This window comes from Battus philenor, unplaced genomic scaffold (genome assembly GCF_028537555.1).
Source record: "Battus philenor isolate CCGP_79_NKW_IND1 unplaced genomic scaffold, ilBatPhil1.0.hap1 SCAF_19, whole genome shotgun sequence".
Classification (NCBI taxonomy): Eukaryota; Metazoa; Arthropoda; class Insecta; order Lepidoptera; family Papilionidae; genus Battus; species Battus philenor.
The window spans coordinates 6,228,603-6,254,280 of NW_027181681.1; the positions used below are offsets into that span (position 1 = coordinate 6,228,603).

General features: G+C 31.4%; 4 protein-coding genes across 5 annotated transcripts; 1 reads left to right on the plus strand and 3 right to left on the minus strand.

Annotated features, from left to right (window-relative positions):
• Positions 1 to 803: 803 nt before the first annotated feature.
• On the minus strand, positions 804 to 6,647 carry LOC137921484 (putative mediator of RNA polymerase II transcription subunit 26). The gene is made up of 5 exons (XM_068764259.1): positions 6,438 to 6,647; positions 4,590 to 4,887; positions 2,485 to 4,047; positions 1,993 to 2,124; positions 804 to 1,921 (listed from the first exon to the last, which is right to left on the minus strand). The coding sequence occupies exons 1-5, from the start codon at positions 6,504 to 6,506 to the stop codon at positions 1,491 to 1,493; spliced, it is 2,493 nt and encodes an 830-aa protein (XP_068620360.1). The 5' UTR covers positions 6,507 to 6,647; the 3' UTR covers positions 804 to 1,490.
• A 1,057-nt stretch (positions 6,648 to 7,704) lies between these two features.
• On the plus strand, positions 7,705 to 11,640 carry LOC137921306 (probable RNA-binding protein CG14230). 2 transcript variants are annotated; one of them, XM_068763980.1, is made up of 8 exons: positions 7,705 to 7,994; positions 8,091 to 8,233; positions 8,308 to 8,613; positions 8,711 to 8,908; positions 8,980 to 9,194; positions 9,613 to 9,890; positions 10,786 to 11,007; positions 11,429 to 11,640. In XM_068763980.1, the coding sequence occupies exons 1-8, from the start codon at positions 7,808 to 7,810 to the stop codon at positions 11,602 to 11,604; spliced, it is 1,725 nt and encodes a 574-aa protein (XP_068620081.1). In that variant the 5' UTR covers positions 7,705 to 7,807; the 3' UTR covers positions 11,605 to 11,640. The 2 variants fall into 2 exon arrangements, with proteins under 2 accessions (XP_068620081.1, XP_068620082.1); XM_068763981.1 differs by having other exon boundaries at positions 10,789 to 11,007.
• Positions 11,641 to 11,659: 19 nt separating this feature from the next.
• Positions 11,660 to 13,038, minus strand: mRpS9 (mitochondrial ribosomal protein S9). Its single transcript, XM_068763982.1, has one exon. It carries the CDS (start codon positions 12,944 to 12,946, stop codon positions 11,744 to 11,746), a length of 1,203 nt encoding a protein of 400 aa, XP_068620083.1. The 5' UTR covers positions 12,947 to 13,038; the 3' UTR covers positions 11,660 to 11,743.
• Positions 13,039 to 16,252: 3,214 nt separating this feature from the next.
• Positions 16,253 to 25,535, minus strand: LOC137921407 (solute carrier family 35 member F5). Its single transcript, XM_068764158.1, has 10 exons — positions 25,131 to 25,535; positions 24,881 to 25,015; positions 24,704 to 24,769; positions 23,835 to 23,927; positions 22,535 to 22,687; positions 21,430 to 21,612; positions 20,991 to 21,138; positions 19,216 to 19,375; positions 18,347 to 18,574; positions 16,253 to 17,623 (listed from the first exon to the last, which is right to left on the minus strand). Exons 1-10 carry the CDS (start codon positions 25,284 to 25,286, stop codon positions 17,554 to 17,556), a joined length of 1,392 nt encoding a protein of 463 aa, XP_068620259.1. The 5' UTR covers positions 25,287 to 25,535; the 3' UTR covers positions 16,253 to 17,553.
• Between the last annotated feature and the right edge of the window lie 143 nt (positions 25,536 to 25,678).

The following is a 25,678-nucleotide window of genomic DNA, read 5'->3' on the forward strand; positions in this document are numbered from 1 at the left end:
GTCGCAACAAGGTAGGACAACAGGTGGGCCGTGGTACGTACGCAATGAAGACCTTCATGTTGACATGAAACTGCCAACAATAGCCCTGTTGTATAAACGGGCATCAATTTATTACTTTGAATCTGATGGTCAGCACAAAAATTCATTGATTGTGGGTGCCGCCACTTAAAATATGTAGCAAACCAATACTTAGTACATTCAAACACCGCACGGTCCTGAGATCGCGTAACGTACTATTTTCCAGACGACGCAACGACTATAAGAGCCCAGCCACGTACACTGCACATCGTGGCCATTTAATAACACGATCGTCTCGTCTCGTCTGTAACAAGGGCAGATCGTGTCACAGGGGACCAATAATACTGGATAGAAGCGTTGCCGGAGTTCCTCCCGCCACTTCTCCCAGCGCTAACGGTTTCCAAAGTGGTAGTAGTGATATTAGCCAGGCAATAGCAACCGGCAAAGCAGAGGTCCGGCTCTCTCGGGCACCCTTATCGGAATGCTCTAGAGATGGGGACTTTGAGAATATATTTGTTATGCAAAAAAGCTATCCCAGAAATTCACGACTTAGGACCGCAGGTCTTTGGGAAAACATTATAAAACATTCCCATAATCTATTTTGACTTAAGAATAGAATGTCACTAAGGCTATGCCGGACTAACAAGTCCGCCATTACACAAGTTGCAAAAAGGGTAAATAAAATAAACAGATAAATTGTGAATATATAAGATAAAAATTATATTATATACAAGAATTAAAAGCAAAAATTTATTATTAGTTATTTACGAGGTTGGTATATTTGTTTATATAAATTAAAGAATCATAATAATAACATAACGATATAATTCAAAATTTTTAATCATTTGTTAGTATTTTTAAAAGTAGGTCCTAAATAAATTCAAAAGCGTTATTTACACGCCACACTTTTCAACTAAAATTACGAATGTACTTGTTTATGTTAAGAACATTTAAATAGGGATGCGAGTATAACAATTGAATTAAACCTTTGTCAAAATATGTCAATGTCAGTATTATGAATTTAACTAAACTAATTTTTGTTATTAGTGCTGGTATTTGCACAACAACTACTTGGATTCCAATAGGTGTTCCGAGCCTCTGTCATTTGTTAGCACTTATCTAATCTTATTCAATTATACATCATAATGAGAACTATTGTCGCGTAAATAAGACATATTTTAAATTTGTTACTGAACCGCATTAAAATTACCATACAAAACTTAGGGTCCAGCCTATGTTCATTTAGGGAAATCCATACTTTGAGGCGCTAGAAATATACTTATTATGTAGATAGCTATACTAATTGCTGTCTACATAACAAGCGAGGAATAAATTTGTGCACCTATTTTGAAAAAAAAAATCATAACATAATTTTATAAAATATTAGTGTACTGTTTCACCTCATTTTATTAGTAAACATATTTCTATCATATTTTTACAAATCTTGTTATTTACTATTCTATTAATACATTTTAATGTTTATTATTTCGTTTTGTCCTTGATCGCAAACTTTGTATTGATATATTAAATTCACCTGATACTTCATTTTGTTTATTTATAGAGACTTTTTTTGTCCTAAGTGGTTTTGTCTTGTCTTGCCTCCTGGGTCTTAATGTCCTATGACTTATTAAAGCTACTGTTTTTGATAGTCCCTTTGGTTGATTATTTTCTTCAGCGTTTTTAACCAACTTGCCAGATCTTAAACTTATATTTGATATATTAGAAGTATCTTGTAAAGAATCAGAAATTATTTTTCTTTTTTTTCCTCTTGGTTTTTCTGGTACTTCTACATCATACAATTCAACATATTTAGCTGGCTTTTTAATTGTCCGTTTCGCCTTTGTTGCGAGAGTGGTTCTTGTATGTATCTCAACTGTTTCACGATTTTTATCATTAGCTGTATCTGCAACAAATGAAATCTCATAAAAATTATTCATTTCTAAATTACACATTTTTTTCTATAACATTACTTACTTTTAATAGGTGTAATATTTATTTTAGGATAATTCAGATTACGTGGTAATTCATGATTTTCGAAATCGCTCTCCGATTCTATATCCCAAAATGATTTCCCAGGTGGACTTGGCTTTTTTTCTATTTTTTTACCTAAAAATTAGATTAAATTATTATATTTGTCGTTTCTAATATTGGGTAACGAAATTGGGGAACATTTTGTAATGGCTTGTTGTTATACTATGATGCTATTTCTAATATTATAGTACCTCTATGTGTATGTGTAGGAATAAGAATTTTCAGCAATAAACATGAAGACCAAATAGTATGGTGATATTATGTTGTCTATCGATAATAATTTTTGTTGTTTAAAAATATCTACAATTTTGCAAAATGGATGACATCTTAGAGCAAAACAATTAATCTATGTAACAAATAACAAATTTAATTGTAAAACTATTAGTAATAATTTTATGATCCTATAACAGAAAGATTTTAAAATAAATTACAAACCCTTGTTTCCTGTGAGAGTATTTTGCTTCTTTGGTACATTAGTTGTCTTGGTTGAGGTTGGAACTTGTAATTTGTCTAGTACAATGCTACAATTATATTTAAGCTTACTTTGGACTTGAGGTTTACAGATAGGTTTTTTTGTTATATTTTTCTTCATAGACTCTAATATTTCTTCATCTGTGTATGTGTCACTGCCATCATTGGTATTACAAAAGGATATAACTGAATTAACATCCCATTTTTCATTTGAATCAAGTTGACAGTTTTTATTAAATGTCCCAGTTTGATTGGTAGAATTAGTTTGGTTCAACCTGTCCGCAGGGACAATTTTGTGAATAAGATCCCGAATATTGTTATCTTCTATTACATCACGACTCAAACACGATTGTGAAGACGTTAACTTACGCGTCTTATTTTTTTCTCCAGTATCTTTGAGTTTGCCCTTTATTTGCGGACTAACATTTAGCGAGGTGTCTCGGGTGGTTTTATTTTCAGCAATATCTAGTCTTTGTGTAAATAATTTTCTTTTAATGAAACTAGGCCTCATAGATACATCATTGGGCTGACTTTCTTTGGAATCCATGTTGTTATTATTTTCTTTTTCCAAGTTATTGACATCTTCTGCTTGTTCTGTAGATTGAGGTTTATTATATTTCATAGATATCACATCCACAGGCAGTTGTGGTGATTTGGAAATTAAGATTTCTGGATTCAAATTTTTATTATTAACTGTTGTAGACTTTTTTACAGGTATCTGCGGTTTTGCAAAAATAAAGGAGTTTTGGTAATTTTTATCAGTAACATTGCAATTGTCAAGTCCTTGTATTTCATGTTTTGATAATTTACATTTCTTTACTGGGTTCTTATGTAGATTATCTAAAGTTTTTTGCCTCTTATTAGATATATCGTTATTAAAGTTTCTCTCCACGGTACTTATTTGTGAAATTATTTCTTCTTGGTCACTTTCTGAGTCTTGATTGGATTGTCTTTCATATATTTCATTTTGAATATGTGGCCGATAATCTTTGTTAATATTTGACTTTGATACTTCTGATGAGCATGATGCAATAGATGAGTGAAATCTTTGAGAAGGAAAAACAAACCCTTTCTGAAATCTATCTTTCATTAAACAAACTTTTTCTGTAGATTTATGTATTTGTGGGGCTGGATTAATTGTTAACATATTTTTAAAATAATTTTGCTTGATATTTTCAGTACAATCTTTGTATAAAGGTCTTTCATTATTAATTGTCTGTAGATTTGTTAAGTTAGTCTTTGTTGGCTTGTATGCAGAAATATCATCTTTGTATACAGTAGTTCTAGTAGATTTGCCGTCATTACTACATATAGATGAATCGCTGCCCATTTCTCCTGAATCATCTCCAGATTTCCGTCTGTTTTTGAAAAAGCGGTTTTGTTTCCGTCTTTTTTCGACTTTCCTTCGATGATAGTTTTTTAGATGTTTGTTGTATGCTTGTTTAATTAAGGTCCTTTCATGTTCATTAAATTTTCTATTTTTAAAGGCGAAGATTATATCCATAGCACTCATACTTGCCGTTGAGTCTAAAATGAGATTTTAAATTAATAGTGATATTAGTTAACTCAAACATACCAAACAACTTCATTTAAATGTCAGATACAATAGAAAAGATCTGAGATAATTAATATTATAAATACAAAGCAATTTTCATATTTAAGTAAGAATAAACTTTATGCATTACAAAATGGGAGCTAATATAGAGATATTTTTTTAATTCATACTTTACAATATTTATAATATTAATACTAGTTTATAAAAATAATTACATTTACGCAACCTGCACTACGTCTTAATTGCTTCAGCCCTAAAATGTACTAGGGGGACCATACCGAAGTAATGTTGTTTCTGTCGACATTTTTTACAGAAAACCCAGTTGATTTTTACCACTCCGGCATTGATAATTTATATACAAAATGGCAAAAGGTTGTTGATAATAAAGGTGAATATATTGTTGATTAGAAATAAAAACTTGTTAAAAATGTAGTTGTGTGAATTTAACTAGAGAAAGCAAATTTACTTTCCGGTTCCCCTAATAATACACAAAGAGATTTACATAGAGAATTACCTATGCTTCGTATTGACATAGGGGACCCACATCTGCCATTATAATTTGAATGGCTATAGCTTGCTTGTCCATGTCTTGGGTGATAGTTATAGAAACTGCGTGGCCTAAAATCCTGCATACTGTGCAGAGAAGCTGGAGATCTCTCTCTTCTGTAGTATAAACCATCTTGATCATTTCTCATATTTCCATAGTTTTGCTGTTGAAACTTGCATGCAAATGTATCTCTTGTTGATGACAGAAAGTTGTTTTGAAAACTATTACTAATATCGGCATTGTCCAAACTTTTGGCATAGATTGTCTGAAAAAAATAAAGTAAAATAAATATTTATTAACTCATTTTTCTCTTAAATTAAGAAAAATTAAATTTAGACCCGTTAAACATTTTGATTAAGTAGAAATTTCTTTGCATGTTTTCAAAACTTGGTGAGTTAATTTGCGTAATTAGAAAACATACATACTTTACAGAATAAATACCATTCATAAATTAACATTTCAGTATTATTTCAATAAAATGTTTTATTTTTGAAACCAATACCTAAACCATTCTTATAGGCATTAAGGATTTAATTAGGAAAATGTTAAAAGCATGAAGAAAAATTTGTGACACCAATAATCATATGATGATTTGGTCATTATTGATGTCACTGTGATGATTATCAGTCGATAGACACCTACTGCAAGGCATAGAACCGTCCCCAAACATTGCCTCAATAACCAGTTTTACACTGCCCGTATCCAGTAACTACCTGCAACCTTGACCATATTGTTGGTCCACATAGTGGGGACCATAACCATGCTGTGTATACCAGCTTGCCACATATTTAGTATTGATCACTAGATTTTTTTAACAAACAAAATTAACCTAATCAAATAGTCAAACAGAAAGAACAATAGTTTAGATGATGTATAGCATAAATAAAATTCTATATAAATGTTATTATTAAAGTTTTTGTATTATTATTGCCTGCAATATTTTCCGTTTTTTTCAACAGTTCAAATACAAGCTTTTCTCTTCGAGAATATGGGCTATAACCAGCAATACTAATCCTATGTGGACTGGTGCTTATTGTATTATAAGATTTTGGATCCATTGGTCCTATATATCAGTCTCTGCTCAATGTAACTTCACATTTTGTGAGCCATGATTATTTTATATAATTTACAGTGTGCATTAGTAAAACACCTACAATAGTATTTCAGTTGGTCAAATATAGCTATTTTAATATAATAACCAATAAAGAGATATTTTATTTAAGATTTAGGATTTTATGAATTTTTCATTTATTTATGTATCGTTATATTATTAATTTTATGAATTTGAATAACATTTTTTGTTTAATATGTCAAATTTAAAATTGGTTTGCATGTCCTTTTCCCAAAAACAATTAATTTTTTAAGGCAGAGCCTTAAAAGTTTATTTGTGGTAAGTGTTCATAAAATAACCATTAGAAACAAATTTACATTGAATTAAAATCTACTTATAAATATCAAGTTAAAATTAATGAAAGCTGTGCAAAATCATACCAATTGTGTCAATGGAAAGAAATACATAATAATTATAAATTAAAATTCTTGAAGATTTTTTGCAATGAAGCTCACGTACCTATTAAAATTAAATTTGTTAATGAATATATACATTAATGGCAAATGTTCAAAATGTCTCAAAATTAATTAAAGGAATGAAAAGTTTCTTTTATGTCGCGGAAATTGGTGTGTTAAATTTATTAAGGTGTATTAAATTTATTTAGTCTACTTTAAAGTATTAGTTAAAAAGTGATCGGAACTAATTCGGAAATAATTGATCTATTAATCAATTAATATTAAAGTCAGTGCATTAATAAACATTACCATTGCTCCAGTTTGATAACTTGAACCGTTATTTGATAACAAGTCTTCGGATAACAAATATTCTGTCATTTTTGTGACACCAAGTAGTCAATTTCTTAGTACACGTTTAGAATAAGTACCGCCATGTAACAAAAATCAGATGCATGTTATTTATCAACACAAACTTTGAAATGAATACGTCAACATGCATAAAAGCGTTAATGCTTTCAACGTTCTTCACTAGCGTTAGGAAGCTTTTAATTTCAAACTGTGGCTAATAACGGATAAGCATTGACGAGGTAAACCATAGAGAATAATTAACTATGTTAAGTATATCACGGCTAGCAGCAAAAATATCTTTCAATATTTAACCGAATTGTGATATTAGATAATATGACTAATAACTGATAGTGTTATTTTATAATTAAAAATATTATAACAGGCTTGTTTTATTTTTAATACAACTACTCGAAAGAATTCAAAGATGAATAATATTGTTAACGTTGCTCGTCTGAAGTGGCACACAATGGGGACACATCGCTCGGGCAATCGACGACCGTAGAGGCCGAAAGGTACTCGAATGGGGATCACGAGACTGTACATGTAGGGTAGGTAGGTCCTCCGCTATGTGGGCTGACGATCTAGTTAAGGTCGAGGAAATTCGTTGGATGCAGGCAGCCTAAGACCGGTTGTCGTAGCGATGGAGTTATCAAGAAAAGTAAAATTAATGTGTCAATTTACATGTTTTATACTTTTCTTTACGTGTTGTCAATATGATTTCTGCATTTTTAATATTTTTAGGGTAACTTTTAAATACGTATTCTATTATGACACACGAAAAATTACAAATATTAAAATATGGCTCGAACTATAGGTTCTTAGCAACCAATGTTATATATTATTATATTTGCATTAGTATGGAATTGGTGTAAATAAGTATTATTGTAGAATCATTTATATTTACCACTTGTGTAAGATATGAGAAGGATGCCTGAAGAGCCTAATTTATGATGCTTAATAGAGCTACAAGAATTTCACTTAAATTACAACTTGATTAATTAAATTATTTGTCAAGGAAGAATGACTATGGAAAAAAATGATGTTAATTAAGGAATCATTAAATTAGGATTAAATTATAAATACTCTTCTATATATTATTGAGAATATTTTGTTTAAATACAAATTTAAATCGAATAAAAGAAATCAGATTTACTAATTTTATTTTGACGTATCACATCATATGTAATTGACATTTATTTTGATCGCGTCTTTATGAACATGTGGTCATTGTTATGAAGGTTTTGACTATAATTTAAAGGTTTTATTGCACATATTGGTAGTTCAGGACTAAAAACATTTATATTATAAAGTAAATATTGGAAAGAATAACAATGTCACATATACGTTTGTTCGTTGGTAACATCCCAGAACATTTAAATGATAATGATTTACGTGAAGAATTTTCAAGTTATGGGGAAATTACCAATTTAGAATTAAAAAGTAAAGCAGATGTTGAAAACGACAGAAAATATTTTGCTTTTATTACTTTGTCGGCTTCTAACCACGCCGTCGAATCCTGTAGGTATACTATTCCAGAATCCATTGTTTACATTAAGTATTAATAACTTATTTGTAATGAATAGTTGAGTATTTGAATTGAATAATGTGTTTAAGGTATTAAAGAGATCTCAAATAAAGATTTCGGAGGGCAAAAGTTACATGTGACCCGAGCAAGAGAGAGTTTTTTGGAAAGACTTCAGAGAGAGAGAGAAGAAGCCAGAAAAAAAGATGAGGAAAAGGCACTTATTTCATCAAAGGTACGAATTATTTTTAATTTTATTTAGAAAGTATTCAATACATAGAAAGTTTATTAATCTGACTTTTGTTCTAGAAAAATCATTCAGATGCCATTTTAGATGAAGAGTGTGTTAAAGAGTTACGATTTCAGAGGAATATCCAAGATAATAAAAAGAATACCACTGAAAAGTTTAATGCAGTTAGCACCTTCAAACATTTGAGGCCTGGCAATGACAAAATCATAAATCAATGCAATAAGGAATTGATTGAAACAAATGAAAGTTTTGTAAACAATGCCAAACAATTAAACTCGGAGCAAAAAAGATTAGAATCATTAAAAAGGAAGAGGCAAGAATTTAAGGAGAAAAAAACTATAATAAAAACTGGTTTAATTGGAATTGTAAGCATAATTTGATCTTGTTTTTTTAAATCACAAAAAGTAATAAAACACCTTTTTGTACTTTCGTGTTATTATTGTACTGTTTCTATTTTTACAGGATAAAGTACTGAGTAAAAAAGTTTATTTTTCTGATAATGAAGAAGAAAGTAATAACAATAAAGTTGTGTCTTCTAATGAAGGTTGTAAAAAAAATTATGAAGATCATACAAAGAAAAGTTTATTTAATGAAGAAGATAGTGATACGGAAGTTAATTTTGAAATTAAGAAACAATTTGAAGGTGTAAAAGGACAACGGGTAAAGTTTTTGTGTAGAAGAAATTTTATGTTTATTGTAATACATTATTTAATATTTTACTATGGTTGAAGGTTTTAGATTTACAATCGCATTACAAATCTGATAAGCGTTTTAAATTAGATGAAAGGTTCATTGATGAAGAACAAAATGTTAATGAAATTGAGATTGATGATGAAAGAGTGGAGCTTGGACAAAGTAATGAAAAAATGAAGCAACTAAGCATTTTGCAAGATGTTCTTGGAGTTTCTATTAAGGCAAATAAATCAGATCTTGTTCAAAAAGCAAAGTAAGTGAAATCTTGAAAAACAATGTATTGCAGTATTTATTTTATTTTTTATAACAATTAAAATATAAATCATGAAGTTATGCATAATGTTTACTAGTACATGATCAGAGATTAGATATTTGAACAGTTTTTTTAAGATGATGTATGGCACACTATTTGATTAGGTTAGGCTTGTTATGGGATAAAATTTTATGATAAAAAATACCAAGACGTGAATGGGCAAGAGGGATAGATAATTGTACCAGCTAGTGCAACTACACTTGCACATGCATACATAGATACAACAAAAATAGTAACATCCCCTTTTGTTAATTTATTATAAATTTTATAAATTGATATAAAAGTATTTGTTCTTTTTAAATGATAGTAAATTATTTTTTCCTTCATAATTTACATGCAAAAAAATATTTTATTTCAGACCTAAACTAGGTATGTTAAGATATGACCCAATGCACCCAGATCATGCTAAATTCTTAGCACCAATAACAAATGAACCTGTGATAACAAAAAAAGGAAAAAAGAAGAGTGCTAAAGAAAATACCCAAGATTGTAATGAACCAGAAATTGTTGTTGAAAAAGTAGAAGCATCTAAGGAACAATTTTATAAAATTAGTGAAACATTAAAAGAAGCTATAGTTCAACCAAATTCTTTCAGTTTGCGGAATTTATTTGATGAAAAAGATAATCATGAAAAAGGTAATAAAACAGTAATCCACTGACTCCATTAGAGCAGAGGTTCTTAGATTTTTTTGTTATAGACTACTTCTGAATATGGAATATGCAAGGTTTTATAAGTAACAGTAGCTGAGATTATTTAAATATTACCTACTACTTTGATAGATGAAGTCAAACCAATGTTTTCGTGTGAATTGTGAAAACTCATTTTTTTTGTCACACCAACGTAGACTCCTGTCCAGTCTCCCATGGACTCTTAAAGATCCACCTATGACCTATAATCCACTATGGGGACCTTAGAGCTTTAATACATATAGACCACCCATTACATTGCACTTCTATTAGGGGTTTTGTAATGTAATATTGCAACACTACATTCAAGCTCATGAACTTAATACATGAGTTTGTGCATCTTAATAACGTAATAAATTTATTAGAGCTATTGCAAACCAAACTAAACTTATAGTTGTGTCATTGGACAGTAGAAAAGAGGCTGCAGCGATACAGACCTAAAAAGTATTAACTTGTATTATTTACAATACTTGAAATATATTTATCATACATCATTAATTATTATTAACAAAGCAAGTTCTTTGACATTGAATTATCTTTTGCTAAAACTGATGAGCCTAATAATTTACATTACAACTGGTTCTGGTCTATTTTGTAATATTCCATAGGTGGAAACTACTTGCATCAATTTTGCTCTAAAATACACATACATTAGCTGAATCAAAAAATTAAATAGGTGAATTCATGCGGTGATGCTGTGTAGAATTTTATATTACAATCAAACTGGATGAAACAACTTGGATTAAAAATATCTTCTAAAAAGGAACAAGTTTTAAGTTGTTTTATTCATTAATTTATGTATATATTTTCTTTACTAATTGAGTTTTGTTTTGTTTTGTAAAAGCAGAGGAAGTGAATCCAGAGTATGTGCTAATGGATAAGAAGAAAGAGAAAAAATTAAAAAACCCATTTGACACAAGTGAAAAAAATCCATTTGTATATGATTCTTCTGATACAGAGGATGAAGAGCAAAAAAAAACAATTGTTGCACCACAAGCAACTTCTGAAACTAAAGCTGTTTGGAGAGAAAAATTATTTTTTTCTAAAGATGATATGAGACTCAAAGGTACCTTGTAAATTATTTGATTGCAAAGTCACATTATGTGAAAGAGCTTCATATGAAAGTCAAATCTGTTTGATTGTGCTATTTAAATCATGGTCTGGATACCACTAATTAGATGAAAATTGTCTTAAAGGTCAAAACAGAAGTAATGACTTAAAAGGTGTTTACATCTACCAATCATAATAAGTAATGATTATAATTTTCTTTTTCATTTTAAAAATTAATTTATCAATGCTTAGTTTAAGCAATGACTATTTATTTATCTTCTCATACTCTTTAAATTAATTTTAAATATTTACTTTGCTACAATGAATTATGCAATTTAAATTAACCCATTCTCATGTCTTTATGGGAGTGAACTATGGATAAAAATTGCATAAAATATAATATCTTTTAAACAAAGCTAATGATGTTACTTTTACAGAAGGATTACATTACTTCAGCAAGTCTGTAGAGAATGATGTTCAAAAAGAAAGAAGGGTTCTGAAGTCTGTTATGAGGAAAAGAATTTATAATAAAGATAGAAAGAATCAAATGTTTCAAAAGAAAATTGGAGGAAGGAAAAAGTCTATAAAAAAGAGTATAAAGAATAGAAGATAAAGAAATTGTAATAATTTCTAGTAGGTATGAAACCGATCAAATAAATTTTTATGAATAACTTTAAATTGTTTTATTATATGACTAACTTTTGTAGATACAGTGATATACATAACATTAGATAATACAGTTGATAAAGAAATTATCTTTTCTTCCAAGTAGGCTTCTTTCTAGCACCTGGTTGACCAGGCTTCTTGCGCTCACGCCTTCTATGATCACGTGTTAACAAACCAGCTACTTGCATAGCTTCTAACATTTTTTTGTCAACAAAACTGCGTAGACCCCATGCAATACCCCATCTTATTGCCCCAGCTTGTCCAGATGGTCCCCCTCCTTCAATATGACATTCAATATCAACTTTGTTTTGCAATCCTGTGAATATCAATGGAAAAATAACCTGCTCTTTAGATTGAGTATCTTCAAAATAAGTGATATCTTTTCCATTTATTGATATTAGCCCTGTCCCAGGTGAGCGAACAGTGACATCACCTCTGGCTTTTTTCCTTAAACATTCATATGTTGTTACAAATGCCCTACCTTCTTCATCATATTTTGGTTTGGGGATTTCTAATGCAAATTTCTGTGACATTAATGTTTTCCTGTATTTTTCAATAAAATCTTTATATTTATAGGAATAAGGCAAAGAAACAAGTCTTTCCATAACCAATTTGAAGTTTTCATATTCCAAATCTGTAAGTTTTTCCACTAAATGCTGTTCAAGTTGCTCTTTTGTTAACCAAAGTGTGTTATTTAAGTTAAGCTCGCCATTGACATTCCCAGCTGTTTCCTTTTTTCGAATAATTTTGTCTTCGAGCTGATTTAATAGTTGAATATTCTCAGCAGCGTCATACAACAGTTTAAAAAAGTTTGGTTTGCCGGTGTAAAACAAAAAGTGATGAGGCCTACCCGCTTCATCAAATTCTGCAGCTTTACGGGCAGGAAATACTTCCTCTGGTGGTTTCATTAGAGGACGTGCCGCTGGATCGTAAATACCACTAGGGAAAAGGTATTCAATTGCACGATCGACATCTTTTTGTGTAAAGGTTTCGGGATCTTCACCCATCATATTTGCAAGATGTCTTTTACCAATATTATATTCAAATTGTTGTTTTTTCATAAAATCATCATGTTCTCGTGCTCTTTCTAAATAGGCTTTCATAGCCTTGCTTATTTTTTTCTTCTTGCTTAATGTTTCCCAGTCAGTAAAGTTGCTGGACTCATTGGTAGTTTTAACTGTATTGCTGTAAGCTCGAACATTTTGCATATAGACACTTTTTACATGGCTATAATAATATTTTGTAATGGGCGTTATTTTCTTTAAACTGGTTTTTAATACAAGAGACATTGTAACATAATTTATTAAATATTTAGCACGAACGTGTTGTATACAGGTATATTATGGTTAGGTTATAAATATTAGGAAATGAAGTTACGCATAGATAATAAATAATCATATTGATGAATTGTATCTGTTCGTCTATTATGTTTTACCTCGTCATACAAGTAATACAAAACTTGCGAAATCAGATAAATGTATGTTAATGTTTTTAATTATATTCCAATTGCTCCGACAACGGATGACGTTAGCAAGTATTAAGCAAAAATTTGGTAATAACTGAATTGTAACTAAGTGTTTTACAATCTTAAAAAAATCATAACATCTTTACATAAGTAGGACTTTATATGCGCTTTTAAATCTTCGATTATTGTAACATTTTAAGTAGTAAGCTACCATCGTCTCGGAATGCTCATAATAAGAATTAAATCTTTGAATTTTATACAAAAATCATTACAGATTTATAAAAGAATAGTATAATTTTAATACCTATTTATCACCGTTTTTTTTTCTGAACTACTAATGGTTTGGGATATTAATCGAATAAAGGTAACTTTCTCGCGGTTTTTTAGTTTCTATCAGAATTACAGAGTTATATAATTTTAGCACTATTGATCAACTCTCTTCACATGTTCTAACGTATAATTCACAGCAAATTTAACATTATTCGAATAATGTTAAATTTGCTGTTGGTAAGTTATTGAAAAATAATTAGTTATTGAATAGTAACAAATAATAATAAAATAATTTATATTGATTAAAAATTTTTCTCTTGTAATTTTTAGCAATTTTCTTTAATCGTGTAAGTTCTTTTACTTAATTTGGTGCTAAAGCTAGTTTAGATAGCTCTGGGACTGTCTAGAAACTGTTTTAAACTAGAATATCGGAGTGTCTGATATAGTATTATCGTCATCGTACGTGGCCTACATTGGTGTCCAAGTGGCATTTAACCTAAAAGACAAAGGGCACTTAAATATTTAATGGAATCAGGCGTTACCTTGCGGCAGTCTATCCTAAGTAAGAAAAGGACCAATATTTAGCCACTTCCGCACATGCAGTCGTAATCGTGCAACAAAGTGCACCGTGCCACTCTGTGTTTGGCACTAATCGGTGTAACATAACTCCTAAAGATGCCCCGTGGAGGGTTGAAACACGTGTTGAGTGGTTTAACGGTGGCACTTGTGTAATTCGCATTGTTTGTACTGTATCTGTTGAAGTTATTGCTGCTAACCGGTTATGGCTTTTACAGCTTCATCTGAATGGACCCCGTGGAACAGGGGTCCACAGGCCGAAATTTTGTGGGCTGCGGAAGGTACCACAGTAGCGGCGATGATGACCAAACGTGAGAAACTATAACCGTATAGGTGTATAGTGTAGTGAATGATTGTGTTATTTATGTAACGCGAAGCGAGGACTACTCGGCGGTCGGGAGAGACACGGGCCTTTCCGGATCGCATTGTTTGCCGCATACGCATTTATCAGCGGGCTGGCGGGCGGTGCACTTTGTTGCACAAAGACCACTGTATGTGTGGAAGTGGTTAAATATTGGTCCTTTTCTTACATAGGGCACTTAACCTAAATTTATTTTGAGGTAACGAAGCTCGGTAGCTCCTTAGGGAACCTTAGCTCGAACCGCTAAATACTGCAATTTTACCGGATTGAGAGTGCTCTTAGATCGCTTAGGTGGGAGCTCATATACGATTGGTGCTGGACGTTGTCCTAGCTTTTACAGCTTCTCGGATTTAGGGCTCGCGGATCCGATATTCGCGAGCTATTCAATTAAAATCTACATGAGATGCCTCGTCTGACATATTGTTTTGACTGATTGTTATCTATTCGGTTTTCGGGATCCATGGGTTGATGGAGCTTAAGGGCCAGTAACGCTTCTCTTGCTGACGAGGAGGGTTGCTTAGCTGAACGTCTTGAATGTATTGGGTGTTATTGTTTAGTAGGTGGTGTCATCTACACTCAACGGTTTTGTGTGTTGAGAGGCAGAGACAAAGTAATCGATCGAGGTTTCAAAATTGGGCGATTGCTGGCAGTTCCAAGTCTATGTGCTATTTATGCACAGTTCTGTAGAACTTTAAATGTCATGCGGATCACTATTCATTATTCCCGAATTTTTGGATAGGGCATACCATATACTAATTTGAGAACTAAAGGCAGAATAAGAATAAAAGAAATAAAAGCAGAGAGAATGATACAGGTATCAATAACGAGGCAAAAGCGAATAAAAATGCGAATATTCTAATATTTACGAAGCCTACATGATTGTAATAAAATTTTATCTCTAGAGATTAACTTACGTTAATTGATAAATTATTGATCACGCAAAATATTAAGTTCGGTCAAACTTTTAACGCAATAAATCATGAACGTTTTGTTCTGACCAAAGAAAGCGGAATATTTTATTAATTTTATAACGGTTTTCTGCCAAAGTCCAAGGCCAGTAAAAAGACACCTTTCGGGGGACCCATTACTAGTAACTATTTCAAGAATCCCCCATTTTCACATCTTTTCTTTGTTAAAGTTTAAGGACCAGTGAAACACCACCTCTTTGTTTATAGATTATTTTCGAGTTGAAATGTCTTCTATCCTAAGTGACATTAAATAATTATGTGGTGAAGAAAAAGCATTTCATACGAAATGTTTATATTTATTTATTGGACTACACTACCATCAAAGTGACATTAGCAGTTAGCAGGTTCGAAATGATAAGGAAAAGATGGCGCTTAGCCTAAACTTTATCCAGGTCTGGCGAACATCGACTCCGGTCGCTACATTCTATTATATTACCGGATTGGCGATGGTATTGGAAAATTACATGGTTGTTTATACATCGACGGAAATATTATGAATTTTTAAATGCACTTAAGCTGCACCTCGGATATCTTAGTACTATTACGAACGTAGTAATAGTAAAGAAAATAAAATTATTATATATAGGTTTGATAAAAAAAAATTCCAAATGATAGGTCCCTTTCAGTTAATGGAAGGGGTTTTCAGGCGCGACAACAATAATAAAAAAATCATAAAAGACTCAGGCAGTCACGCCATTAAAAAGCTTATTGTTTGGTGTTTGTCAATGCAGTGTTAAGTTGTTATGACGTTCCGCGACGTGCGCCGTCAGTTGTGGTTCTTGAACCCAAGTCAATGTCAAACAAAACGGTTGTTCAAAGGAATTCATTTTCGCACAAAGCCTGTTAAAGATAAAGGTTGAATGATAGGTCTTTGTAGCATCTAATACAGCAGCTACAATATTAATAATGTATGATGATATACATGTTATATCAACAGCAAACATTTGTCCATACTTATGTTTTTATTCATTAAAATATTAATAAAAATAAAGTGAAGAGGTCAATAATACAAAAAATTGTTAGGTACATCACAAAATTATCAATTACATGTAAAAAACTAATACTATACTTTTATTGAGAATGTTTTCATAGGAAGATAAGTATAGAGTAACACTAACAATATGGAATAATGTACAAAAACTAAACGGTTCCAATGAACAGAGAGTATTCTTAATTTTTTTTAGACATTATTAATAATAACCCGAACTATAACAATTTTTAATCATGATAATTTTTTTTGTAGTCAACATAGATCAGTACCAATTATTAATTAATAAATAGTTAAATCATCTGGAGGAGAATAACCTAATAATTAGTGCACATATAAGGCAACATTAATCAAAGACAAGTGTTATATCGTCACAGATAAGTTATCTCACATATAAGATTTCTCTAATACTGTAATATATTGATGAACTGATAATACTGCAATTATTTAATGTGGTTTAATTTTTGATTTACATTGTTAACAATAATAAATTTATATAATTTCTCAAATATTCATAATGTGGAGGCAACCTTTGTGGGATAAACTTAGTGACAATCCAATAGCTTTTAAATGATTACCTTGTAAAAAGCGAGAGGCAAATCTGAAATTTTATTTTTAATTTTTCAAATTAAAATGTTTGTGAACAGGTTTCTCTCCATGGTTTGGTTACTATGTATTAAAAATACTAGTTCGGCATTGCAAAGCATGTTTGTACTAATAACTATCATGTCTAATGAAGTTGATAATAACATTGGAAGTACTACACAAAGATTTTTTTCTTTATGACCAGATGAAGTAACATGATCCGAAAATATTAAAAATATAAAATCATTAGAACATAATTGTTGCTAAAATTTTAAAACTATACAATATTTTCTATTTTTGATAACAAATTATATTACTAAATTTCAATTTTGGAATGACTTGTGTTTTGACTTTTGTTTTAAAAGCAACAACGTATTTAAATAATAACATATTAAAATTTTAATCGATTTAGGCTTTGTTCGATGCTGAATGTACAAGCCTAATTTCAAATGAAATTATGAAACCCATAAAAGTTAGCATATTTGATTACGTTTTTTGTGCTGGAAATCTCATATTCCTGTTATAATTGTTTAAATAATTAATGTGTTTCACTAAATAAGCGCCATTTTAGCTTAAATTATTTTAAAAAATGCTACATGTAACAGACTAGGAATAACAAAATATGTTCACATGTTAATGTTCGTGCATGTAGAAGAAAATTGCAATGAAAGTGTTCCAGACTGCTACGTGGGTTCATCCGCTGTCATCAGGGCTTCCGACTGTTCATCCAATTCAGCAATATTTCTTATAGTACTTGAAAAATAAAAAGTAGAATTAGAAAATGATATTTGAGTTTGGATAATCTCATATTCACTATCCTCTACGCCTACTCAATATGAAATATTAAGTTTTTATTATATCCGCTGAGCTTCTTAAAATTTTATCTGCCTTTTGATAGGTGAAGTCAAGCCAACATTTTAGTTCTTCATCATTGAAAGAAGGTTATTTTTAGTGGACTCCAGTTTAGAAATTAAGGACCATCATTTTTTTGTCACGCCTATGTCAAGTTTCCTGCTAACCTCCGAGTGTCAACCTGGATCAACTTTGGAAACCATTGATCTGACTTATCAATAAATAATTTCACTGAAGAATTGTTTATTTTATTCCAATATATTTACAGCTTGGAATTTTACGTCATGGTTATCGCGAATTTTGAACAGCCTATGCTTGTTATGGACATTATACGCGGCAGACAATTCTAATATTTATAAGATGTAGTAGAGGTGTTCTATAGAGCTACCTACACCGCTGTACATTGCTTTGGAAAAACGCGGCGAGGTGGGGGCTAAGGAAAAAAATTGGATAAGCGCCACCGCGAGCGTTAACGGAGAACTGACGGTACAAACCGGCCGATTCGAACGGTCAAACTATAAATAATTGCGTATTTTTTTACATTTTCAAATGTACACAACAATTATATTGGCAATGTTGTGAATTTATTTGGTATTAGTTTGTAAATATTATAAATGTACTCACGAGAAGCCGTCAGTGGCTCTCATACGCGCCGTGAGCCAGTTTAAGGGTGCTGTTACGTTAGGCAAGTCAAGACACGCTGTAACCCAGCCCGTGCTTGAAAACAGTGCGGCTAGGAAACGCCATGCACCGGAGACGCTTTGACCGTGCCATAGTTCGACACAGGCTCCGAGAGGTATGCTGAGTGCAAGCATACACGTAGCCGCTTTGGAAGAAGTCAGTGTTCTGCCCCTGTTAACAATATAACAACTAAATCGTATGTTGGTGTATAAAGATTGCCTTGTGGGACCTAAAGACAATATAAAAAAGCTGGTCATTGTAGTCGGAGCACTTTTATGCTTATAAGTGGACATTGTAAAATATCGGTGTCGTCGTCGTTTCAGCCCATAGGCGCCCACTGTAATACAAATACCTCCCCCAAAGATAGGGGGGGTCGGCAGGCGAATATAACACGCCACTGTTAGCAGGGGGATTGGCGATCGCAATGTGTTATTAAGGTACGTAATTTTGCATTGTAATTAATGCACAAAGTGTGAAATTAATAAGCTGTATTCTGGGAATCGAACCCGTGACTGCTAATTGCTTTATAATATCCACTATTTCATTATTTGGATTTATTTATAGTGTATAGTTGTCAAAATTACTAAGATTATAACATCCTGAGACTTCTTTTAAAATCTTAATAAAGGAGGAGCTTTTAGTGTAAACTGACATTACACTAAATAAAACTGAATTTCATAATTCACGACCAGTCGCTTACGTTTAGAAACCTATTTTCTCGTGACCCTGTCTGTCATCGATCAACCCAGTGACGGGCCGTACGTTGTACACATTAAATAAGTATTACGGTTATTTCATAAAATAAAATTTACCAGATCCACAAAGAGTCAAGTAACAAGGGTCCGAGCACGGCATCTAGAAGAAGCCAACTCCATAGTTTCGGTGACGGTAGCTCGGCCTTTTCAACGCCCGTTGCTGCCAACACTCCGCCCATTGTCCACGCTATGCAACCGCACGCGCTTCCGACTACTCCTACAAAGAAATAAATATTATCTGTATGTTTCATCGTCTTCATTTATTTTTTCCTATTCTGTTTATTACAATGACAGTCCTTAGAATTTTAAAATTATAAGTATCTAAAGTTTTTGTCGGTACATGACTATCCAGGCGCCTATGCTAGGACAACATTGTCATATTATGTATACATATAATTTACTATCTTTTTCTATTTAGACACTCAAATAAATAGCTAAACAAAACACTTAATCAAAATGCTAAAATTTCGCTGCTCATTCACTCAATTACAGTTTTTAGTATTGATATCCAAATGAAATTTTTAGGGATTATTTTAAATGAACCTTAGTACTAATTAAGATGATTTTTTTATTCTACAGCCCCTGAAAATGTATGTTTATATTCGATTTAAACAAAAATCCTCGCAGTGTTATTTAAATTTAAAATTTCATACAACAATGTTCAATTGCGGTTAGATGATACAAAAAGAATTCACCTAATTTGAAGCAATAAATCACGACCGCACGTAGGCCTAACAAATACATTGTATTATTATTCTCTAAAAAAAACTATGTTATCCAAAAAATCATAAATTCTCAAATATCAGCCGAACTATTGATTAGCGCTGAATATATATTGAGATGAAATAGATAAGTAATATAATCTCCCTCGTTACGACTCCTTAACGGCTCGCAACGGTGGATAGAATTTTGTTGTTACCTGATCTCTAATTCCACGAAAAAAATTAGAATCTCTAAGCTTTATGGTTCATATTTTATTTATTAATATAGTATAAAACCAGATTAATAATAATGTAAGTGTGCCAACGTGATTACTGTTGATCCTCATACTAGGCAAGGCCTGCACCGCAAAGGGGCAGTAGCAGTCACATTCACGGATTAGATTGCACGGTAACATACAAAATAAGATATACACAGTAAAAAAAACAGTGCTGAATTTAAGCTCTAGAAAAGAAACCCAACTGTTATTTTATTGCTTTCAAAGTGTTTTCAGTCTCATCAGATGATAGAGATAATAACTATTTTAAACTTGGTTTCACATACAGAGCAGTGTTTAATATCTTGGCAATATCTGAGAGTTCTGTTGTGAACAAAAGCAGACATATTTGTATTAAAACGTTTCGCGTAACCTGTGTTTGTGATTGGTAGCAGTAATCTGAAAACCCCATTACTCAACATGGGATGGAAGTCTTTATTGCGATAGTGGTTCTATGCGTGGAGCTGTCCAATCTCAGGATAATTCGTATATATCGAATTCGTACATATTTCGTATATAGATAATATACGAAATATATACGATAATAGATAAAAATTAAAATGATTATGTACAAATAGTGCTATAGTTGGATTTTCCACATTATTGTAAATAATATGTGCAAAAGATGGTTATCAGCAGATTTGCAGTCTACTTAAATTTAAATACGTTTATTAAATTGTTGCTGTAAAAATTTCTATTACTTTGCTTGTGTGAACTACCAGTACTGGCAGGCACAAAACATATAAAATTACAGAATATATGAAACGAATTTCTTCTGCAGACATTCAATAGCTATGACAATGCTAAATTAACAATTGCAAAAATACAATCAGAGTATTGTCTTTAATTGACTTACCAATAAGTAGAACCGAGTTGATACCGTCACCTTTTCTTAGCTCCTGCCGAAACAGCAGTAAATGTACAGCGTAACACAAAGACGAACCTAGCGCTGACAACACTGCTGTCCAATTAGTTTGATGGTTCTCTGATAATCCTAATACTACCTAAAAATACATAGTAAGTTATAAGCAGAATATCTATAGTTATTGGTCTATAGTTGTATACAATACTCTTTATAATTGTGTTTCTTGGGCAAAGATGACAACTAGGTAGAAAAATGTATATATATATATATATATATATATATATACATTTTTCTACCTACATATATGTATATATATATATATATATATATATACATATATGTAGTGTATACATATATATTTTATATTATTTAATTACAGTCTGATGTGAAGTGAGTCTTGATAAATATTTTGTTTTCATAATATACTTACAAGACCAGCTGCGGTTAGTAAGACAGCAATGCATTTAGAAACAGTGAATCGGTCGGCCGACGATTGCGCGAATATTGCGCTTAGAGACAGCGCGAATGCGCTTGTTGTTGAGGTGTACACAATGGCTGAACTCGAAGACGTGTGCAGTAAGCTTAGTCGGTACAAATAATTCGATATAAACCACTGTAACAAATATGCAAAGGTATTTTTATAAATAAATTTTAATTGACTATACAAAATTATACAAGAAACAAAATTTCTTAAATATTATACACCATGCATAAACGTTATTTTTAATTAGAATGCAATAGCCAAATACAAACAGTCAAAGTCAAGTGACAGTACAAAGTCAGCGGGGACAATAATTAAATAAAAATAATTTCATATGTCATAATCTGAATTTTAAAAGCTGCAGATTACCAGAAAGACTTTTTTCAAAGAAATTGGCATTGTATCACTTGTTTTCTATTACATATCTAATACCATATTATTTATGCGCCACAATTTAAAAACTTGTTTAAAAATAATGAAGTATACATGAAAAACAAGTAATAAAAATTAAATCGTAACTTCTAAATTTCACCTTTGAAAAGGTAAATGCTTCATGGATCTTAGTTTATGTATTTATAATAAAGTTCCCCGATGTAATATTTAAGACCTTTCATTTTATTTACTTTTAAAATCTAAAGTTAAGAGTTTTTAGTTGATTGAAATATGTGGAACTTGGTGCTTGATGTTATAATGCACACATCAAATATTGTTGAAAAGTGCACTTGTTGAGTTTATGGCCCGCTGTTCTCAGCAGATCAGCATTCCGAGCCGGTCGTAGCTTTCTATATATTAGGGGTGGCCAAGCTCTTTTGTGAGCCGCAATTGAAAAAAATCATATTTATTGAAATCATTAAATAAAAGTACAAAATATGTGTATCGAAGTTAGATGTAATGACACACGTATGACAGCACTCCTAAAAATACTTAAGACGCCGGTTATATATGTTCGGTATTTGGATTTCTCGAATTTTATGTTGGAATAATAATTATTAATATTCACACCAGTAATTTATTTCGATTTCCCAAGAGCTGACATATTTTAGCATACACTGACCGGTGCAGAAAAGAGCAAAGCGAGGCGTAGGTGTCGTTTGGTGGCGGCAGCAGCGGCACGACGCTGTGCGTGCTCTGAGGCTCGAACCGAAGCCGCCCACGAGAGCCGCGCCAACAGCGCCTCGCCGGCCATCGCTGCCGACATTACGCGAACCTATCGTGAAAGCGTATACGACATCCAAACACATTCATTATAATATCATCACCACTAATTATCACATCTTAAACCTAGTTTCCTTACTTATTTATAGTTACATAATAAATATTGTGCATATTGTTCACACCTTTAAAAAGTTCTGATACATTGATAAGAATTTTTTATTGTTATAACACTCAATTGTGCCAATTAAAGTCATCCATTTCTGAATAAATTAATTAAATAATTTTAAAATTAGTATGTCCACTGCGGAACATAGGCCCCATCCATAAATTTCCAATAGGACCAGTAAGAAGCAGCTTAGTTTCTTCTGAATTAACAAGGCTGTCTCTCCACCTTATGGATGTAAAATATTTATGACTGATATAATTAATTAATAAACTGCTTGAGTAATTTATGCATTAATCTCAATTACATTCATCAATAATAATCAAAATACAATCCAAAACATCAACACCTTTTGTAAACCAAATTAAAAGGTTTTTTCTATGATGAAAGGAATATACGCTGGGCCAAAATCCTAACATAAATATAATTAAGACAGGTATTTTCAGGTTTGAAGGTGATGCCTACATCTAGTGTCTTCCATTGTCCTAAAAGGTTAGCTGTCCACCATAAAGACATTCTATGCTGCACTTGCCAGTCCTTGGTTCTATGTGCCATGTAGTTAGCCAAATGCTATTTTAACTTACAAACTCATAACTATCCATTACATAATTGTTCTGATAAACAATTAAATGAGCTTTTTAATTTAGTTATGTATCATTACCCTTTCTAAAACGAGTCCAGTGTTGTTTGGTTGTGAATCTAGCCTGCATAGACAAGACAAAACATTATCAGTAAATATATTACTGAATAACTATTGAAGCAATGATAAATGTACATTTAAATTAAACAATAACTTCAACAAGTGTAATGTTTATCTAAATTGTATTTATCATGAAAGTAATAGAACTACACATAGTAGTGATACATGCTTGACACAATGACTGTCACATTTTAGTTAATATTGACTCTACTGTACAGTTCATCCATGGAAAACAATAATGTTCCAATCACTGACTGATGACAAGACAATAAAAGTAGACAATAAAACTTAAATGACTTTATGAAGTTAATTGTATGCAAAAATCTGTAATATCACCTCTGCTACTTTGTTAAAACGCACAGCTCTTGGAGCTGTGTCATCACTGTCAGTGGTTTCACCAGCTCTAACAGGCACAAATGTGGAGTCTCCCTGAAAATAAACACAAGTATTTCTTAAGTGTATACATTAATCGAAATGATATGAAGTTGACAAAAACAATGCCAAAAATTAAACTTTCAATTTTTCAAAACTAAATCAAACTAAAATGATAGTATAAACTATTACCAACTAATAAATGATATATTATTTTAATTATTTATTATTTCTTTGTGACAACCAGCTACCCAAATGGTATTTGTAGATTCCGCTTGTTCAAGGTGCAAGGATATAGACCGTGCTTAGCCTAAGATCTTTTTTAGGGTAGCAAAAATCAAGAGCTTCCCGAGGAGTCTAGACTTGGGCCTCTCCTATTGACTTGATTGCCATTGCTTCACTAATAACTTTTTCCAAATAGTCTCCCTACCAATCTATGTATCTTTACATCCTTTGAAAACATTGTAAAAAACAGGAGACCCATGTCTTTGGTCATTTGTTGCATAACATTTATGAATGCAGCCACCACTTTTTTAGGATCTTGAAACCATATTCCACAGTTTTACTTTTAATTTTGGGTATAAATGAAAGTCACATAGTGCAAGGTACTATGATCTAATATTTTAATTCTTCCCTTAGAAAATTTTTGTTTGTTTTCACAATTCACAAAGATTATTGGGCCCATAAATTTAAAAAAAGGATTTATTGGAAAATTTGCCACATTGGCTCAGTCTTGTTTTAGGCAAAATCATAGATATATGCCATGTTACAGAAAATGATTTCAAAAAAGAGAGGTTTATTATAACAACATTCTCTAGTTTATATCTGCTCACCAAACTGCTTGTAGGTTCTGTGTAGTAGTTTTCATCGTCTGTTTCAGCTGTGGGTTCCAATAATTGCTAAAACAAATTAGTATTAGATTTAACTTGTTTACATTTTGATAAGATTATGCAGATCATCTAAATTTGTTTAAAATTTCTTATAAACATAACAATAAAGTTTATAGTTACTGTATAATCTGCAGGACGACATGGATCTCTTGTAGGAGGCGAAAAGCACAGCACAATGAGGTAAACAAATAAAAGTGAACTGCGCACATAGGTAATAACAAAAGGTCTTTCAAATTTCTTTTCTATGTAAATATACTGGAACAAAAATAAAATAATTATTTATTGACACTACAACTATTATTATAACTCACTATCAAGCTTTCTGATTTTTAAATGCCAAAGTATTAACGTAGGAATTTTTAAAATTTACCTTAGTTAGTTCTGATGAAACTACCCATAGAACAGCTACTAGAAATAAAATAAAAAGTCCAAATGCGAATTTTTTCTTACTATAATGTGTAATAACATCCTTATTGTTTTTAGAATTAGGAGACACTTGAAAGTAATTGTGACATAAAGTCAACATTTAAAAAGAATTTTATTATTTTTAGTTAAAAAGAAAATAACTTTTGCGTCACAGGCTATAAGGTTTCATAGTTTTATGAAACGATTCGTAGAAATGTTAACTTTGAATAAATAGTCGTCTTCATATTTTCTTTGTCAATCAAAATATCCAAATAGTGCGTATTAATATTAAACTCTTGTTAGTTTTCCCTCAACTTTATTATTGATTATTATTATACAGTTTAACTTCATTTAAGATAAAAATATTATCTTATTTTTTATATAAATACTAGTTTGACAAATGAATGACATTGAATAAATCATAATGAACACAGTCATTATCTATGATTTGAGTAATCCTAATTGTAGAGGTGCTGTACAACCTAAAGTTGTTAGTTAAATTTTAAAACTATA

What these genes read in the sequence shown, in the direction of transcription:
- LOC137921306 (XM_068763980.1), top strand. Translation starts at nt 7,808, where the DNA reads ATGTCACATATACGTTTGTTCGTTGGTAACATCCCAGAACATTTAAAT. An exon ending in AGGCACTTATTTCATCAAAG is followed by an intron (nt 8,234 to 8,307) that starts GTACGAATTATT and finishes CTTTTGTTCTAG; the next exon opens with AAAAATCATTCAGATGCCAT. An exon ending in AAGGTGTAAAAGGACAACGG is followed by an intron (nt 8,909 to 8,979) that starts GTAAAGTTTTTG and finishes CTATGGTTGAAG; the next exon opens with GTTTTAGATTTACAATCGCA.
- LOC137921407 (XM_068764158.1), bottom strand. Translation starts at nt 25,286, where the DNA reads ATGTTGACTTTATGTCACAATTACTTTCAAGTGTCTCCTAATTCTAAA. An exon ending in GTCGTCCTGCAGATTATACA is followed by an intron (nt 24,770 to 24,880) that starts GTAACTATAAAC and finishes AATTTGTTTTAG; the next exon opens with CAATTATTGGAACCCACAGC. An exon ending in CTTTGCTCTTTTCTGCACCG is followed by an intron (nt 21,613 to 22,534) that starts GTCAGTGTATGC and finishes TATTTGTTACAG; the next exon opens with TGGTTTATATCGAATTATTT.
- LOC137921484 (XM_068764259.1), bottom strand. Translation starts at nt 6,506, where the DNA reads ATGACAGAATATTTGTTATCCGAAGACTTGTTATCAAATAACGGTTCA. An exon ending in TATGTCAATACGAAGCATAG is followed by an intron (nt 4,048 to 4,589) that starts GTAATTCTCTAT and finishes ATCTCATTTTAG; the next exon opens with ACTCAACGGCAAGTATGAGT. An exon ending in TACTCTCACAGGAAACAAGG is followed by an intron (nt 2,125 to 2,484) that starts GTTTGTAATTTA and finishes TCTAATTTTTAG; the next exon opens with GTAAAAAAATAGAAAAAAAG.
- mRpS9 (XM_068763982.1), bottom strand. Translation starts at nt 12,946, where the DNA reads ATGTCTCTTGTATTAAAAACCAGTTTAAAGAAAATAACGCCCATTACA.